Source organism: Cryptomeria japonica, chromosome 2, assembly GCF_030272615.1.
Source record: "Cryptomeria japonica chromosome 2, Sugi_1.0, whole genome shotgun sequence".
NCBI classification, from domain to species: domain Eukaryota; kingdom Viridiplantae; phylum Streptophyta; class Pinopsida; order Cupressales; family Cupressaceae; genus Cryptomeria; species Cryptomeria japonica.
In genome coordinates, this window is record NC_081406.1 from 636,917,443 (window position 1) to 636,937,721 (window position 20,279).

The following is a 20,279-nucleotide window of genomic DNA, read 5'->3' on the forward strand; positions in this document are numbered from 1 at the left end:
TTATTGACTCCACTTTTTTTACTCTCCACTAACCACCATGGATTTTAGAGCATCTTGCACCTCCAACATCCTCTCTAGCAAAATAAAATAGTCAACATCTCTAGTCTCAATTGGTTTGAGGAATTCTTTCTTTGAATAGGACCAAAATATTGCAAGTGAAGTGTGATGGTTACATATAAATATTTGTATGTCTCTAGCTTCGACCATTGCTACCTTCACCCAATCTATTGCCAATGCCTATGAAAGCATTATTCAAGCTGCGTACACTTGGAGTCCAAATAATGTTGTAAGAGCACCCAACCATCAAACCAACTAACTTAAAAACAGGAGTTGAATTTGTCACAACTTGCAGAACATTAGAAGACTCAACCTTCTTTATGGCTTGCTACAAAACAACAAACTAGTAATTGATAAGTATGAGATATTTTCTTCCACAACAAGTCAAATTGTGATATTGCTATTAGGATTCAACTGTTTGGTTTTTGAGTCAAACTCATTGACCCATTATTTATGACTAGTGGTTCACAAGAATCCATCTCTCATGAGAATGAATGGAACACTTAGCACTCATTGCATGTAGGTGATGCTCACAGAGGTGAAGCATTGGGCCTTCTCAGGAGTCACCCATCCCAGTACTAAAACAACTCAAGTGCGCTTACCATGGAGTTTCCTCCAAGGTTAAGCCCACTTAGCTTGCAACCCCATTTGCAAAACCTTCAATAAGTATTGTGCCTTATGAACCATTCATTATAGAGCCCATTTAGCTCATCAATTGATAAGTAGGAGATTTTTTCCACAGTAAGTCAAATTGTAATATTGCTATCATGATTCAATTGTGTAGTTTTTGAGTCAAACTCATTGACCCATGATTCATGAATAGTGGTTCACAAGAAACCATCTCTCATGAGAATGAATGGAACACTTAGCACTCATTGCATCTAGCTGATGCTCATAGAGGTAAAGCATTGGGCCTTCCCGGGAGTTCACCCATCCTAGTACTACTCCAACTCAAGCGTGCTTAACATTCTTATGTTTTCTAGAACAATCAATAGCTCTAAGAAAGTATGAACCAGCAGGGCATACAACAATAATATTGATGAGTGGCTGACGTGGCATATCAATCCACCCATCGATGACAATGGAATGAGTCCTAATCCGTGTTTGTTTGTTCTCCTCCATCAACATGTATTAAAATAATGTAATGTTTCTTTAATGGTCATCTTAGTTAGTTTAGTTAGTTTCTAATTCTGGCTTCAGTTCACTATTGTTTCATTTAGAAACATGGTCCTTTCAAATCTATTTAAGGAGCCTTTGTCTCCTTTGTTTAATACATCAAATTATTTGAACATGGTATCAGAGCGGGAATAAAAAATTCTGTCTTTTTTAAAAATTTCTTTTTGAAGTTTTTTCGTTGTTTGAGAGAAAAGTTTTGGTTTTTGATTGTTTTTTTCGATTGGAATTCTTTGCTTTAGAGCATTTTTTTTAATTTGGCATCAATTTGTGCTGACCAGTGTTTCTCCTTCGGCGCCATCTGTGCGTGTGTTTGGGCATGTTTGTTTATCTTTGATCCGCGGCCAGTCATCACGCATTCAAGCTCATGTGTTCTATTTTTTGTTTTCACCCGCGATCTTTGTTCTTCATCCATGCGAGGGTTTGTATATGCGTCGAGTCCCTTTTTCACTAGTCGGGTTTCTTTCTGCTTGGTTTCAAGACAGGATTCAACGACCTTAAGTTTGCATTCCTGGTTTTTTAATTTCCGCGTAACCTTTGTTTTATCTTTGCGGCTGCAACACATAGGTTCAAGTTGTGGGTTTTGTGCCTGCATTTCTTCATTTTGATGCTAGCTCGTGATTTGTTTTTTTTCTTCTGTTGAGACCTATGCGAAGGTTTTGTGCTGCAACCTCTGTTTAATTTGATAGGATTTTTTTTTTCATTTTGCAAGGCCCTGTTCATTTCGTCAGATCTTCCTCTACAAACCGCTTGAAGTCAGTGAATACCGCGACAGGGTTTTTCAATCCACGGTTTCTGTGTGCATTCTCTTGCTCATGATTTCTAGCCACCTAGGGTTTCATGGAGTCTTGCTTGTTCGATGTCTTCATCTCCCTGTAGCAACGTGGCTAGGGCATGCAATCTGCCGATTTGTTTGGCCGCTTGGAGATGTTTCAACGGGTTTCTAATTTTTTCCCTTAAAATTTTTTGGGAAGGTTTTATTATTTTTGTCCACAATTTTTTTTGATGGGTTTAAATAATTTTGCCTCAAAAATTATTTGTTGGGTTTTGATCGATTTTTCTCCTAAAAAATCGTTTTTCCTCTGTAATTCACAAAGTTGCTTGTTCGCGTGGGATTTTGTTATTCTAGGTTTTATAATTTTTACCTCAAAAAAAAACTACTTGTAAGGGGTTCCTGTTTGAGGTTTTCAGGGTTTGACGGTTTTTTCCACAAAAATCTTGGTTTCTTGCAGTCTATTTTGGGTCGCACTTGGAGTTGCTGGGGCGAACATCTACAAATGTGGTATCTTGCAGTCTGTTTTGGAATTGCTAGAGCAAACAATGCTCAGTGCTCTTCTGCAAAAGTTTTTGCGGTTTTTGACAAAATCGTATCTATTGCTCTTTGGAGAGTTTGCCTATTTTTCCTCAAAATCGTGGTTTTAGTTTGAGAGGCTATTCTTGGTGTCTCTGGTTGGGAGGGACAATTTGCGAGGGGCAGATCCAGGGAGGGTCTCAATAGCTGTAGAGTGTTTTGAAGAGAAGGGGGTAGCCTTCTTTGTGTTTGTGACCAAAAGACCTGAAAATTGTCTTCTGCAGGGTTGGTAGAATGATGACCATTAAGGGAGGGTCTTAAAATAATGTAATGTTTCTTTAATGGTCATCTTAGTTAGTTTAGTTAGTTTCTAATTCTAGCTTCAGTTCACGATTGGTTCATTTAGAAACATTGTCCTTGTAAATCTATTTAAAAACATGTTCATCTTGAATATTGTTTTTCAAGGAGGGAGGTATGCATTCTATGTTCTCTAGGGGGAGCATAAGATGGTCCAACTGCCATTGCATCTCTTAATATGCCTTTCAAATAAGAAAACCTTGCCAAATGAAATGAAATAGCATGTGCAAAAAAAAAAATTTGGTCACTGAATCATTGGCTTGCTCATGTTTTTGCAAACTCATTAATCCTACCACTACATTTTTTTCACGTGCAGCAGAAGTGGCCTTCCTCTTCCCTCTATCATAACTCTCTCCAATTGATACATTGGAATAGTCATACTTATCAATTGATTGTAACATTTGCAGGAAGCTGTAATATACAACCTTGTTTTTTTTCCGTTTGAGTTTGTTTCAGTGTTCCACGGGGACGCGTCTCCCCCCCTCAGGCCGACGTCTTTGGGATGGAGAGATGGGGACATGGCGATCCCTGTCGTCCTGCCACTGCCGCTGGTGCGCCACCGAAGACGTCTCGGCGTCTCCAAGACTCTTGTCTTGGGACGTCACAAAAATAAATTTAAAAAAAAAATCATGCTTTTAAATTTTTTGCATTTCCCCACACCCCTTCTATCGTTGGGTTTTTCTCACATCTAACACCTTGTGCAACTTATCATTGCTACCTTTCAACGCCATTAGCATCTCCACTCCCAAATCCCCACTAGTTAGTGGGGCTTACCTTAGATGCCTTCAGAGGAGGGATGCAGGTTCGTAGTTATTGTTTTGATATTTGATTGGAACATTTGATGTCATGGATTTCATATTTGTGAGTTTTGTCACCCTTGCCATGTCTGAGTCTTGATTGAAGGAGTGAAAAGAGATAGATTGAGTGATTTTGCTATTTAACTAATTTGCCAAACTTTCATTTGACATGTAATTCTTATACATCTTTTTATAACTATTTTTTCAAGTATTATATGTATATCAACAACGCCCCCCACCACCCTGCCGCCGTCCCCCTGCCATCCCCAAACTTAGGCTCCTTGTCTCCCCGTCCCCGAAACCCATCCCCGCATCCCCCCGGCCCCCTGTCCCAAATCTCCATGGAACACTGGTTTGTTTTGAAGAAGTAGATGGAATTGCAGAAGTAGATTTTATATTATTCTTATTTGCAGTAATGAAATAACAGAAATAACACTTCAAATACAATATTTCAAAAATACCCACAACTGGTAATAATTTCAGAACTAGTTTCACAATATTTCAACCAAATAAACACTACTCATACCAACGAAACATATTACAATTTTATTTCAAACATAATTTTTAAATCTGGAGTATGTAATGCTGATTTTGCATTTATAACCAACAAACTAGAATCCCTTATCTTGGATGACACACTCCAAACTCTGTTCTTTTTGCCTCCAGCAAGATTCATCTATGTTGGTCTAGGCCAGGCAACCCAAAATGGCCAAGAAACCCTTCCCAAACAAAGGTGAATGCATAAACAAATCCCCACTTCCCTTTAGCAGGTACAACCTCCATTTGAAATGGTACGACCAGCAAAAGAAGGTGAAATCTGCCTAAAAATCTGCAATAAGCTCTTCTTTCCTACCTTCTTAGACTTCCTTAAATTTGCCTTGATGTGTAGAGATCAATACTAAAGATTTCAAATCAATCTATGAAGCCCAACTGTGATTCTTGAGTGAAATCACCAATAATTTCTCTAGGTTAGATCTTTCACGAATGGAAAAGAAGCTCCTTGCAAGGGTTTTCATCCTCACAAAGCCATAGGATGAACAAAAATTCAATCTAGCAAATTAGTTATCAAATATCAAAACCAACATTCTGAGAAATGAGCTCAAAACCCCGATAAATAGAACTCCAAAAGCCCACGCCCAGATTAACGCCCAGATTATGGTTGCACATCTAATTTAATTGAAAATGAATCCTTATAACTGCCATCTGTGGCGTGCACTTTTTAGAAAATCATTTTATTTAATATTTGAGAAAGCACTTTATTTCACCTTGGGCACCCACTTAGTCAATTATTTAAAATAAATAATGTTAAAGTAAAATCTGTAATTTAACTTTATTTAAACTAAATGCTCTGGACCACATTAACTGCCAAGATATACTGACACTCCCAAAATAGAAATACTGCCAACTAGCCAAGTTGGTGTCCAAACTGTGACTTACTAAAAGTAGTAAAAACAAACAAATTGCCCGAATCCACTCCAGAAAAGCTTATATGGCCAATCCCAACTAACTGAGCTGAAAACAAGACCTGTCATTGCCACATTAACTGGATTGAATGTTCATCATGAGTCCCCTAACCCTAACTCATTAGCCTATGGGAGCCTGCTGAATAGGTTAATGGTCTCCAAACTGACAGTGCATATGAAGGGAACATTACAGAAGCAAGAAAATCCATAGACCTATATCATCTGTTTGACTTCTAATAGCCCTTTATTCACCTGTTCTGAAATCTCTCGAGAGTTTGTAGAAATGCATTAAAAGTTAAAACAATATTAAGCCTGAAACATTTAGATTAAAGCGAACTGCAATGGGAAACATGTGTATATTATTCCATGGATTGACATTGGCCAAGTTCATAATTGATTGTTTCAGTGAGTGAGTGAATCTTAGAGGACTAATTGAGAATGGCTTGCGCTATGATTTGTAAAATATTAGCATGAACTTATGTTTACTTGAAGCAAATAAAATAAGGTGAAGAGGAAATTGTTGCTATATTGACTGGGTAGATATTGTACAGAAATTATGGTTTTCTCCAGTCCTTGTGATGCTTTATTTATGTTCGTAATTAGCCCAGATTTTTCCTTGGCTTTGTATATATTGTAGTAATGTTCTGCCTGGATATATTTTATAGGTGCTGGGGAGTCTGGCAAGTCTACAATTTTTAAACAGGTATCTGTTAATTTTTTTGAAGCTCTGATTACAAGTATTGTAGGAAATCTCAAATTGTTTTCTTGGCTTTACCTGACTAGTTTTCTGTACTTGATGCATTTTCAGATAAAGGTTTTGTTTCAAACTGGATTTGGTGAAGCAGAGCGCAGGAACTACACATCAGTTATCCATGCAAATGTGTATCAGTCTATCAAAGTATGCTGTACTCAAAAGGGTGTGTTTGTTTTTTGCCCGTCTGCATGTCGTGGGATATATAATGTTGATGGGCAGATGTAAATCTTTGGTGTGTACCATAATTTGCAAGGAGCTTGATGCAGGTTTCTATTTTGCAGATACTGTATGATGGTTCAAAAGAATTTGCTGAAAGTGAAGAGGATTCTTCAAAGTATGTTATAAGCCCTGCAAATAAGGTCAGCAGATATTTCATAATTCATATTTTGTATAGATCTATTTAATTTTTTGATTAGAACTCTCAGATGGCTTCTCGTAGTTATTAGATTAGAATAATTCACAACTGGTTCATTGCAGCTATTCTTGAATGTTGGATTTGACTGCATATGCACATATTCATTAAATATTATTTGTTTATTTCAATTATTGATAATCATAGAGAAGTATTCAGTTTATTGTTATGATTAAATTTTTTAAAATTTAAAACAATGCCATATTGGCATTCTGGATGATGAAGCAAGGTCTTTATGCTGTTTTATAGTATTTTCTTTTACACTGTCTATATGCTGTTTTACATCTCTTTATCTGTTTCCTTTTTGTGAATCTACATGAACAACTCATTAGATTAGAATAATTCACAACTGGTTCATTGCAGCTATTATTGAATGTTTGATTTGACTGCATGTATATGTATTCATTCAATTTACTTGGTTATTTCAGTTATTGATAATCATAGAGAAGTATTCAGTTTATTGTTATGGTTAAATTTTTTAAAATTTGAAACAATGCTATATTGGCAGTTTGGATTATGAAGCAAGGTCTTTATGTAGTTTTATAGTATTTTTCATATACACTGTCTATATGCTGTTTTACATCTTTTTATCTGTTTCCTTTTGTGAATCTACGTGAACAACTCACTATAAGAGTTCATCTTGTTTAACCATTCGTGAAAATTTTGTCTGCGCTTTGTAGACTGTTCATTGTGTTCTGTTTCATTTTTTTCTCATTTTTATATCATTCTCAGCATGAATAATGTCTAAGGGGCTGTTTATTTTTGTTGTTTTAACTCATGTTGTACATTGTGGGTTATTTTAAAAAGGGAACCAAAATTTTGTTTTTGGGTTTGTAAATTTTCATAGAATTATTAGATATGAAGAATAGATAAATTTGAGGTAATCATCCTTACAAGTAAGTGAAACACTATGTGATAAGAATAAGAAAACAAATCTAGTTGAAACTTTAGATCAAAATATATCTTTGAATTTATAAAAGATTAAAAAATGCTTCTGATTGAAACTTCAAAGTCAGTGTCAACAAGTGAAGAGAGAAAACCAAACTATGAGAGAGCAAGCTAGAAGATCCATATGGTAATTAATAATTAAAAAAGAAAGAAACAAAGTAAAAAATTCTAGATAAACAGGTCTTAAAAAGTACATCTGGTTACATTAGATTAGGACTAGGGTAAAGGGACCCAAGTTACGAAAAAAAACACTAAGAGCTAAAGTGATAAATAAGGCAAGAGAGGACAAACTTTAAGGTGTTAATTGTGGAACCATTAGAACTAGGTATAAGTAGAAATATCCCCATGAGAGAAGGATCCCTTAATAAATCATGGTATCGATGAAGATGAAAGCTTTAGGCCATGACATTAGATGATAACTGTTGCATGTTTGTAGCAAGGCTTGGGCTAGATGAACTATTGCAATTATCATTTATCACTATTAAAAGGCCAATGTCAGATCTGAGAATGCTCATAAAGAAATTCCTAGGCTTGAGTGGAGAGGCTAGGTAACCTATCAGGATACCAGGCATCTCTTGAGGAGCTCCTCCCAGTAACCAAGGCTTAAGAACCTTTTATGGTAGGGAGAAAACTCGTAATGTGTGTAATCTTTATCTTATAGATCGAGTAGGTGGAAGTAGCTGGTCTAGGATGGCAACAAGATCTTATTCCCCAACAAACCATCCAACAAATATGCTTGGGCGAGAGAGTATTGGGCAATTTTGCTACAAGAGGTGGTTTGCTGCAATACAAGTACCAATTATATATACAATAGCTTGCAACTAAAGTAGCTGATCTTATAAAATTTGCATGCTTACCTGATTGAGAGATCCTCAATTCATCAAAATGTTTTTTTGAGGAAGTGATTGAAGGAAGACATCCAAAAATTCAATGCTAGTAAATTCTTTCAAATACTAGTAATTATGTGTTTGAAGATGATTCACCTTCACTTTGGATTTGTACTACTTTGCCTTTTTTTGCTATTTATTTGTGGATTGTATTTTTTTTCTTAGTAAGGAAGATATTCCTTTGATTTTGAAAATTCAGGTACAAAACACAAGTCATACTAGATCAAATCCGACTCATCTTGGCACAACAAGAGAGTAGAAGAGAGTGGCAATGGCCAAGCTTCCTTGGTTGATTCAGTGACATGAACAAAAAGATAACACATACGAAGATTAAGATACCTAGACATGTGTGCAACATAAGAAGGCTATGCATTGGCTTCCTCCACTTGGGAGTTATTTTTTGCCTCATGAGGTACTTTTTTATCAACAATCTACACTTCTTAACATACCATAAAGTGCATCTGTTGATGTATTCCATGAGACTGTTCAAAGAATCAGATATTGAGAGGAAGATAAAGCATAGGCTCACTATTATCTCAATTGTTTGGGTCTGCAACTCTTCATGAAGCTTCATATCTCCCTCCAACACTGGCATGCGCATTCACATTATTAAGGATAAGTTTTTGGTTTAAAATATTTCCTTGTAGATTGCCTTAGGCCATGGCTGAGCTCAATAATGTTGTTGTACAAGCTATTCCGCTCCACTAAAATGCCACTATTAGTATCTCTATCATTCACAGCTTTAACCTTCCTTTTGGAAGATTCTCCCTTATCCATCAATCTGGGATGGGATGGTTCACCTCAAGAATCATTTTCCCAGATTGATACATAGCAAAGGTTTACAGTTCAGATCCCATACATGGCTCCTAGGAGGATTGAGATTGGGCTTTTTGGAATAGGTGCCTTTGACACTAAGTTTTCTCTTGGTGGCTTGGTTTGGAAATTGAGAGAATGGAGAAGAGGTGCCACTCCTTTCCATATTGGATATTTCACTATGCTTTGGATTATGATTTTTTGCTAGATCATCATTTATTGAAGTTGAAGCTTGAATAGCTGCCTGTACTTAATTTTAGAATTGTAGATTTCTTTGCCTTGATAGAATTTGATGTTCTTATATACATAGGCCATGAACATCTCATTTTCTTCTCATTTATGATAACGCTTTTTGTTGCACCACTTGAGTAAGGGACATGTTATTATCACTTGGTGGTTTTGTCTGCCAACATGAGTACTAGTCACATCAATGGGGTCGACATGATTGTCCATCCTCTTGCACATGATTGTTGGATGGCATAACAAGATATGCCTTTGTTTTGAATCTACAATCCTTTGTTTGTCTTACAAATATCTGTTTTTGTTGGCATCTTAATGTTCAAATTCAAAATTTCATCCTCTTCTAGTAAAGCATACTTGCCAATGTAAAATCATGGTAGGGTGTTAGCTCAAAACCACTAATTGTTTTTTGCAATCTCTTGAATCCTAGTTCTGTTCCTAGTCCAGACTGAACCAACTTTTCCACCCACCTCTCTCTCCACTGCTCCTACTACAATTACTACTCTCTCCCAATTGCTCAAAGTTCCCTCCTCACTTCTTCTCCCTGCTTTCAAGCTATATATTCTATAGAGTAGGCTTGAGGGAGAGTGTTTTGATGCCCTTACTCTGATTGCTTCCTGCTCCCGAGCCTCGCCCTTCGTCGGGTCGGGCCCCTATGGCAAGCATGGTGGATAATATATTGAAAATTAAAGAAACGAACTAGTAGATAAACTAACTAGATCTTTTACAATGAAGTATGGGGATTTGGTTGTGAACCATCTAGGATCTTTTGTAATTAAAACAACTATTGGCAGTAAATTGTCTAGTATTACAATATTTGATTCCTGCGATTAAATGTGAAGCAATGATTAATTTGCAAATCTAGATAATTGAAAAACAATGCTTGGAAATACAGGAAATAAACTAGTACCTTTGCATGGTGTCTTGAAACATAAATAACTGTGTTCAATACTAAGAAAATAATCATAAAATGTTGAAGCAAAAAACCCAAATATAGACTAAAATATTAAAGTGGCTAGTTGAAGTTGTTTTTATATGGTATTGGTATCTCATGATGGATGATGTACCGTTAAATGACAATAGTTGAGTACAAAATTATTTTGAATTGCATGTCATGATAAATATATACGTATATACTTTAAGTTAATATATCTTCCAAATTTGCTATTCCCATTGAAGATTTTGTTCCACTATAAATCTAGCTATGTAATCTTTAAATTAAACTGTCTAAAAATAGGAAAAACTGTTTTGGGGCGTGCATGCATCCCACATCTCGTAAGAAGTTACAAGTTTGTTCTAAACAAAGTTGGCATCATGGATACAAGACTCGCCTGGACTTGGCGAGTTTAGGAGACTTGACTGCGGAATACTTGCTAGAATTGCTGAGTTTGGGAGACTCGCTAGGCTCACCTAGACTAGGAGAGTCTAGCAAGGTTGACTCGTTATTTCAGTTACTTTTAAAAAAAACTTACAACCTTTTAATGCTTGTTTGGTTAATGACGTGCCCATCTAGGATTTACAAAAAAAATATGAAAATGGTGTGTGCCATTAAGGTCTTCTCCTCAACACTGCTAGGGGCGTTACTCCTTGACCTTGGTGGGGGTGTTGCCCCTTGACCTCGTTGGGGTGTTGCCCCCAAACCTCCATCAAACTGTAAGTCTAAGCAAGTAATAGGCCAATGAATTGTCATCATTATGAAATCTAGAAAATACATATACTCTATTGTAAATCTCTGCTTCTGCATAGTCAAAACCACAAAAGAATTATCTTGTTTCATACATTGGACAACTTGTTTAGTATACATGGATCACCATAGGCAAAGTTGACATGCTTTAGCCAATCTACACTTGAATACAAGTTAAGTCATGGTTGGCAAGAAATGCCATTTTCATAATGCAAAAATATCTCCATCATGCCTTGCACGGACTACTCATAGAACAATCCCATCTATTAGTAGCCTAGCTAAGGTCAAATCAGAACATACCATTTATCTTTTTACTTAACTGTTCCTCTTTGTTAATGAGTTTTGCAACAAAACATGCAGTCTTGAAGGCTTTCTAGAAACCTTTAATAATAAATACCTCACTTGAGTATACACAGTCACTGAGACACAAGCAAATATCATGGCTATATCATTATCTAGGACCTATCTTAAACACTAGTGCATGACTTGTCCTAATGTTGGGATGAGTAATACAGGCTCCTCTGAGCCATAGACTTATATATTTTGTATACAATTGACAATATTTATATATCTAAATCTTTATTCCTTCAACTAAAATTTGTTTATAGTTTATACTTAAGTAATTGATGTATACTTGTGTACGTGATCAAAGTAGCTTCTATTTGATGAGGTTATTGTGTGTTCAGGGTTTATTTATTTAAGGTTGCATGAAACAAGTTTTAAATTCTTAAAAACCTTTGAATTTCTTGGGTTTCTCAAATTGCCAAGTCTGCACTGTGTCTGGGTGTCAGGTGTTGAGTTTGAGTCTTAGTCAAAATCAGCTGGCTGAGTCCAATGCGAGTCTGAGTCTTGTAACACTAGGTGGCATTTCCTTGTCAATAATGTCATTCCATTGTAATATTTAATTATCATCTAAAAAGAGATAAAGAATGGGCCGGGTATGTGTTTCTTCCAGATTGATGATAATTGTGAAAGATCCCTAACCAGTCTGGACTGAAATTTTTTTTGCTTTCAAGCTGCTGTAATGATGTTTTATAACTGTTTTGCTGATGGTTTTTTGATTGAGTTTGTTTTCAATAGTTTGCATAGTGTTTTTCCATAATCAAATGCCAATAAACTGATACTTGGAAAGAAAATTGCAAGAATACAATTGACTGAATTAAACTTCAGAGTTCTGATTTGTTATGACAGAAACATAATAACTTCCAGAATTTAGGAAACTATTCCATCAAGGCATAACGAACATACTAGGAGTCCAACGCCTAGCCAGAAGATGGAATTTATTGATTAATCTTCAATAAGTGACAATGGGTGAGCGCTCAAAGACGTCTAATGACTCCAAAGGAGTTTATTTGCATCAACAATAATTACTAAAAACAAATATACTGAAATTTCTAAGGAATGTGCCTGGCCTCCAGGCAAGATTATTGAATTTCCTAAGTTCTCCTCAAAGTATCCTTGATTTGGACCCCGATTGACATTTGTAGCCTGTAGAATGCACCAAACCCCTGTAGGAAAGTGAAGACAATGAAGATTGTAACAATTTCCAGCTTCCCTCTGAGTTGTACGACTCAAATGATGAAGCCAAAGAGCTGCAAGTGATACGACCAGCAAGGAGGAGGTACAACTGGCTCAAGAAATGGTACGGCTACCTTTGGGGGTCTCCAAATCCTCTTGAATTTGCAATACAAAGTCTGAATCTGCTGATAAAGTTTTGAATTTGCTGATATAACTCTCAATTGAAGCACAAACATGAATCTTGTATGAATTCCCCTCAATTATGAATTGGGTTGACATCCAATTCATTGATCCCCAAGGAGTTTTCGTTCCAAGGAGGCTTGTTTGCTGCTGAAATCCATTTGCAGAGCTCAATTCCCGAGAAGTTGATTGTAAAATGATTCAAAGATGCCAAAATGGAGCCCCACACATTGCTTTATTACTTCCCAATCCCAATCGCACATTTTTGGGTTCTCATGTTTTAATTTAATGAAATTTATTAAATGAAATAAACTCCTTGCCAAATCGCTCAAGTTGAAGGGCTTATAATTCATTGACTTGGCCCCATCTTTTAAAAACACTTTATGCTTAGGAAAATATGCCATGGTGTCCTTTTTAATAACTTAATTCAACTTTGCACTTTATTTCATAAAGTCACTTTAATTAATTCTTTTTCTAACTTTATATTTTAATAACATTATAATATCAAATAATAACAATATCAAGCCCCCAAATGCCAAGTGTAGACCACCATGTGCCATCGCTAGCATCTCCTATTCACTGAATTCACCCGCAGAAATGGCTAATAGGTGAACCTCTATATTTGAGTGATCTACTAGGAAAGTGGGGACATTACAAATTGCAATGCAAGGCGAATAGGACAATATTGCACTAAATACTTTACTGGTCCAGATGCAAATTTTGGGGTATATGTTTGTCGGTTAATGTGTAAACATCCTATTCCACTTTCAGGTACTAACATTACTTACAATTTGTGGGTTACCTTGTCTAGTGATTATTATTAATATAAGCTTGTTCTGAAATAATAAAAGCTTGGTCTAAGCAAAGATGCATATCTGTGTTGAGAGTTTCATTCCTCAATAATATCTGAACTATTGTTGTTTTAGTGTCTTTTATCATGCAGGGAGTCGAGCAATGTCATTTGGGGTCTAAATGTACCTCTAAATTATGTGCAGTGAATGACCATATGTTAGATTGGTGGTCATGTTTTGGGCTTGCTATTTGTTTCTAGCTTTGAAACTTTTAACTGTAAATTTTACCCTATTGCATGTTTTCATCATACATTGAATCATGGAAAACGCTGTGGAATATTAAAAATATTTATGTTCACTATTGCTTTATTTTTTTTTGGTCGGTAATAATTTTTGATTGTATTGATAAACAAAATAAGAGAATACAGTGTTCATAAAACCAGCAATCAACAAAACCATATACATCACAGATCCCACTGATTAACACTACAAAATCGAGGACGCACAAAATATTAGTCTATCGGGCAGCCATTAACCCACACATCTAACGTAACAAAAAATCTATCACCTAACAACTCCTACTCTCAACTAGCAATCTAGAAATATGAACTAAGAACTATCTCTCATGTAGGTTCTCCTCATTGAACTTGTCTAGTATTTGCTGCGCTTCCTCTGTACGAGCCCGCGGTCGTAGCTTCGGTCCCAACCCCGCCCTTGACAGCTCATGTGCCGCCTGAAGAGCTTCCTCAACCCAACAAATGTCTTGAAGGCTTCCCATCCTTGCCAGGCTGCTGCTCTGCATCTTTCCTTAACTTGATCCTCTGGCCTACGCACAAAAGGAATGGGGTTTCCCTGCTCCACAACACCTTCAGATACCTCAATTCCAACCCCCGGGACGGTCCATTCAAGGAATGACTCCAATCCATCCAAATAGTCTTCTGCAATAAGCTCTTTTAGAATTTGCCGGACCTTATCAATTGTGTCTTCAAATTCTAGCCCCCACGCTGCAATCAACAAGTAAATATACATATTGGTTCGATATCTATGACTAATGTGTACAATGTTCTCACTTAGCATTAGCTTCATCGCCTACAACAATCGCTCATCTTTGTAGAGAAAGAGCCCTTGTAATCGTCTATTTGAGGCCTTTTTCCACAAAAGGCACAAGCTTCTTCTGCGTTTTGAATGTAAAATTTGTCTCCATTAACACAAATCTATAGTGCCGCCACCTCCACTTCCTAAAAACAGCTCTTTGGCAACTAAGAGCTAAAATGCCACTAAAGCATAATAAATAATCTCCCCCACTTATTCCTTACATCAAATTGATTATCATTCATTCCTTACGTTGTAAGCCATCCCTCACCGCCACCAAAAACCTGTTTCATCGCTACAATTTGTAAATGCGTTGTCAGAGTATATCATATTATATCAACCTTCCACACAAACCGGTATTAACAACATTTCATAGTCATATTTATTAGCAAGTCTTACATCTATCACTCCGATCCCCCAAATTTTTCGGGGTTGCCATCAACTACTTCACCATCCATGTCATCAATGAGAAGATTTCGAATATGTTCCAGCTGGAAATCTTGTTCATCGTTAAATTTGCTTGACCATTTAGACAGTACGTCCGCTTCTTTATTTCCCTCTCTTTGCACATGGGTATCTTGAATTTTTTGAAAAATTTCATGTCATGAATTATTTTCCGAACAAACTTGTTTAGCATCCAGGCTTTGCATTTCCCCTTTAATGATTGCATTGACAATAATCAATGAATCGCCTTCCAGGTGTAGTTTTTGGAAACCAAGTTTCATCCCCCACTCAATTGCTAAAGATGCTGCTTGCACCTCAGCGGCATTGTTTGTGCCCTTATCCAATCGCTTAGCACCCCGTGCAACGATGTTGCTCTTCCACTCCCTAAACACCACTCCTGCACTAGACTCACCCGGATTACCTTTGGATGCACCATCAAAGTTTGCCTTGATCCACCCTTCCTCTTGTGGGATCCATTCTTCTCTTAACTTCTCCAGAGAATTACAGCATGTCAGATCATCCTGTCTATGCCCATGAACGGGCCGTTCACTATTGCTGTATTGCTCACTGCATCTTTTGCCACATTACTTTGTTTGCCTCTATATGGGTGAGGTGTTGAAAAGCCTTGGTTATTCAAATTTTCCCCTACTAGATCTGTAGCTATTTGTTTCTTGGAATGCTTACATCACATTTTGATGCATCATCTTAAAATTTATACTTGTGAGTCATTCAGTTTTGGTATATGTGAGTTGATAGTTGTTGAAAAGTGTTAAAGCCAGCTGTTTGCAAGAAATTTATCTTGTTAAAAGAAATTAATGTTGGAGTTGTACTTAGTGCTATGCTGTGTATATGAGATTAAGTTACCAAATATATTCGTTTACATTTTTGGCAAGAACAAAAATTTCAACTCTGTTTTCCATTCATTTAGAACATAGAATATGTATAAATCCAACCTGGATGTTCTACAGAAATAACTGTTTGTAGTGCTTGCCAACTGAGGTATTTTGTTTTCTTTCATTGTAGCTATTTTGCACAATGCTACATGGTAGAACCAGCAGGAAGAACATATATTCAAACACAACCGTAATGATATTATATTGTTTATACTTTATCCTAAGCCAGCAAAAGCAACACTGAATAAGAATCCCAGCAAGCTATTATCTTTTGAGTTGCACAATTTGCACCTTCTTATTTTAATGCTTATGACAGGATATTGGAGAGATGTTGTCTGATATAGGAGGAAGGTCTGATTACCCTCTTCTAACTGAGAAATTAGCACAGGACATTGAAGCACTATGGAATGATAATGCTATTCAGGTAACTCTATCCTTTCTAAAGAAGGAATGTTTCTATGAAGCTCTCTCATGGTTTATTATTCTTGATCTCTGAGCCTTATGGTAAATAAATTATAGAACTCAACAATCCCTACTTACAGGATTTTGCCAAAGTATTATAACTACTTATTTTTTCTGTATTTCTTACTTAAATCAAAAAGTGAGGAAGTTTAGTTTCCTGTTTAACCTTACGAGTAGACTGAACAAATAAGAACGGTACATGTGATGCGGATAATATGCATTAAAACAATTGGTCTAACAAGATATACTTAAATCTTCATATGGTATAGATTACTCAGAATAAATTTACTTAAGGTCTTAAGCATAATTCCAGTCACAGTAGTGTTAAATAAATTGAGGGGGGCAGATTGAATGTTAACCAGCTATAAGTTATAACCGAACTTTTTGACTAATCCATATCTTGATCATTTTATGCATAAAAGCATATGCAAAGAAACTTGACTGAATACAACAGTGCTGATCAGACATAAAAGGCACAAGACAAGCTTCTCATGGGAGGGTTTTATTGGGCACCTCCATGTAGTGAAGTAATATGATTGGAAAACTTTCGACGCAGTTAACCCAAAACCTTGTCTCATAATTTTAAATGACCGTCTCACATATGGAACTTTTTTTATCACGACCTCCTTCACCTCTGAAGAGGTGTCACTAGGCATGTTGTAAATTTTTGTAATAATGGCCACAACATCATTTTAGGCCTCTTTCTTCTTTGTATCAACCTTTAATTTTGTCTTCAAATCTCCATTTGCTTAACATGTGGTTATTTGTAATTTGATTCTCAATCACGCACTTTTTTCTCTAGCATCTAGATGTTGTTACTACTTGAATTGTTTGATTTTGGCATTTAGAGACCAATGTACATTTGAAATTTTTCCTATCCTTTTGAAGTCATGATTTTGAGGAATTGTAATGCATGCATCTACCTTTGCCGAACATCTCTATTTATCATAATCTTTAAGTTACACTTAAATTTCTTTGTTCCTATTGTCTGATTCCCTATTTGTTTCTCTTTTAAGTTTTATATAGCACTAAATTAGATTAGGAATGAGTATTGTCTAGTCTCTCCTAGGTACACCTAGTGGTCATCCCTTGTTATGTTTGAGATACTTGGATGAACCCATAGTCTCGAGCACCACACTTGGATGAAACTTGATAAACTACTTTTCTTTTTAAAAGAAGAGTTTTAGTTTATTCACTTGTTTACCCATGGTGGTGGTTTAAGAATTGTGAAATTTGTTTTCAATAGTAGTTCCCTCATCTCCCACATCTTTGGTTTCATTGTTTCTCCTCTATTCTTTTTTGACCTGTGATATTGGCTCACCCTTAGGAAGCCTCGAGTCTCAGTTCGGCTCAAAACCTGAGTTCGGGTCTGGGTTTGGTCCCTTGTGGGTTATGGCAGGGTCCTGCCCACAGCCTGTGAATATGGCCTTTTAATGTCCCTTGTAGAACCACTTCGAACTTTGCCAAATATTGAATCAATTATGATTGTAGTTTTAAGGTCTCACTTAGAATGGTATAGTTGAGGGATATATATAATAATTCTGCAATGCTTAGATACTTCAAGAATAACTCTAATTAGATTAACATGTGCTTAAGTAATGAATCATCAACCAGTAGACAGTTGATATAACTATGCCAGAAAGTCTGATATAACTTATAAGTATTAATATTCTGTTCTAAGAGAGGTCTAATCTGATCTCTGATTTAGATTCCAATTATCGGACAAGAGTTCTGCTTAATGGTAAATTTTATGATTTATTGAGTTATTGAAATATATACAGAATAATGGAATATTTGATCTTTACAAGGATCTGATCGTCGTTCCTGAAGTATGTCTTATAACCATGCGATATGAGCATTGTTGATCTGTTTGTATGAAATAATGGTAAATATGTATGAGTTGCTTTTACTGAATCACCCCTGTGCAATCATGTGATTCCCTGTATGAGATGCTATGCCTCTATCTGGTTGCTGTCCCTGAATAAATCTTTAAACTCCTGCGATGTTCTCTTGATGGTGTCTCTGCTTGGTTTGCTCTCTATTCATGCATCTTAGCCTTGTAGATGGGTGGGTAAATATCACCTTTACTTGGCTATGCTATGGCTCTCTTGATTGCTTGTAGTCTGAAGTAAATATATAGAAAAACAATTCTACCTCCTTGAGAATCCACGATCCTCCTCTTATACCCATCGAATGGGCATGATGTAAGTAGTTGTATCTCCCTCAACCATGACTTTTGCAAACAACCTAATTAATTATGTCTTTCTCCTAATCAGATCCTTTACGAACAATATCATTGATGAACTAATTAACATTTGATTGAACTTACTATTTTCTTCTTGGCATGATAGGCTTATTTCTAACTGAATTATACATGAGACATCCTAGGCTTGCGATGCCTTTGGACTATGATATCTCCCTTGATTGATTGGTTTTAGAGTTTGGATGGGGTTATTACAGTCTCCCTTCCTTGGAAATTGCTTAATCACAAGCAATCTTAGACCACCTTGTTGATACCAGGGTCCCAAATAAGCCTTTAGAATGCCCCAACACATATCTATTTGTTTTGTATTGGCAGGTTTCTGATTTCATATAATTTTTCACAGTGGCCCACAAAATGTTGAAAGAAATAGCGAATGGGTATTTATTTCCTTGAAATGCAATACAGACTTTGCATAGAAAAATACAGAGATAAGTTAAATATACCTGACCCTTTTAATTGACAGTGGCAAGTTTGCATAGAACTGAAATGAATTTATCTATTTGCTTTCAATATTTACGACAGTTTGAAATTACACTTCATCTTTCTCAGAAATTTACACAGAATCATATAACAACTGCTGATATATTATTTGGAAGCCTTAGTCCTCTTTGTACCCCTGTACATGGTAATAATTTTTTGTTGTTTATATTCATATTACTGATTACATAGGCAAATAATCAGTTAACTTTTTAAGAGGACAGTCACCAAATACACCAAATAGTTGTCTAAGTCAGATCAAATATTAACAGTCTATGAAGTAACTGAGATCAAAAGTTAACAGACAAATAGTAAAAGTAAAAGTCATTTTGAAGTGATCCAAGAATTTCATTGCGATTGAGGCAAGGAGTTTTGTAGGGTTAATTCAATATTTTAGAAAGGTTACCAAATCATATTCCACAATTGCAATGCTTTTTATCATAGTAACAAAAATCATTTGGCGAAAAAATCGGCAAACCAAAAGTATAAGATTTTTTGAAAAAATGGGTAAGAAATTGGATTTTAAAAAATTGTAAAAATTTATAGTTCCATAGCATAGAGATATAGAGAGTAAATAAAATAGAGTTTAACCAATGAATTGTAGAAAATAGATTTTGTTGTTTATATTCATGATGCTGATTACATAGGCAAATATTCATTTAACTTTTTAAAAGGGCAGCCACCAAATACACCAAATAGCTGTCTAAGTCCGAGATCAAAGATTAGCTAAGTCTATGAAGTAGCTAAGATCAAAATTTATCAGACTGAGATACAACTATTGTTAGGAATCTAGTAAAAGTGGAAGCCATTTTGAAGTGATCCAAGACTTTCATTGTGATTGAGGCAAGGAGTTTTCTAGGGGTATTAGCTAAGTCTATGAAGTAGCTGGGATCAAAATTTATCAGACAGAGATCCAACTATTGCTAGGAATTTAGTAAAAGTAGAAGCCATTTTGAAGTGATCCAAGACTTTCATTGTGATTGAGACAAGGAGTTTAACCCATGAATTGTAGAAAATAGATTTTTGTTGTTTATATTCATATTGTTGATTACATAGGCAAATATTCATTTAACTTTTCAAAAGGGCAGTCACCAAATACACCAAATAGTTGTCTAAGTCTGAAATCAAAGATTAGCTAAGTCCATGAAGTAGCTGAGATCAAAATTTATCAGACAAAGATCCAACAATCGTTAGGAATTTAGTAAAAGTAGAAACCATTTTGAAGTGATCCAAGACTTTCATTGTGATTGAGGCAAGGAGTTTTCTAGGGGTAGTTCAATATT

At 35.9% G+C, this 20,279-nt stretch overlaps 1 protein-coding gene across 5 annotated transcripts in view; it reads left to right on the forward strand.

Annotated features, from left to right (window-relative positions):
- Positions 1–20,279, forward strand: part of LOC131055489 (guanine nucleotide-binding protein alpha-1 subunit) — a 107,814-nt gene that overhangs the window by 44,023 nt on the left and 43,512 nt on the right. For all 5 annotated transcript variants that reach the window (XM_057989982.2, XM_057989973.2, XM_057989971.2 and 2 more), the window contains 4 exons: positions 5,804–5,841; positions 5,947–6,036; positions 6,174–6,251; positions 16,111–16,218. In XM_057989982.2, coding sequence (XP_057845965.1) covers positions 5,804–5,841; positions 5,947–6,036; positions 6,174–6,251; positions 16,111–16,218 — 314 coding nt within the window. The remainder of the gene's footprint in view (positions 1–5,803; positions 5,842–5,946; positions 6,037–6,173; positions 6,252–16,110; positions 16,219–20,279) is intronic.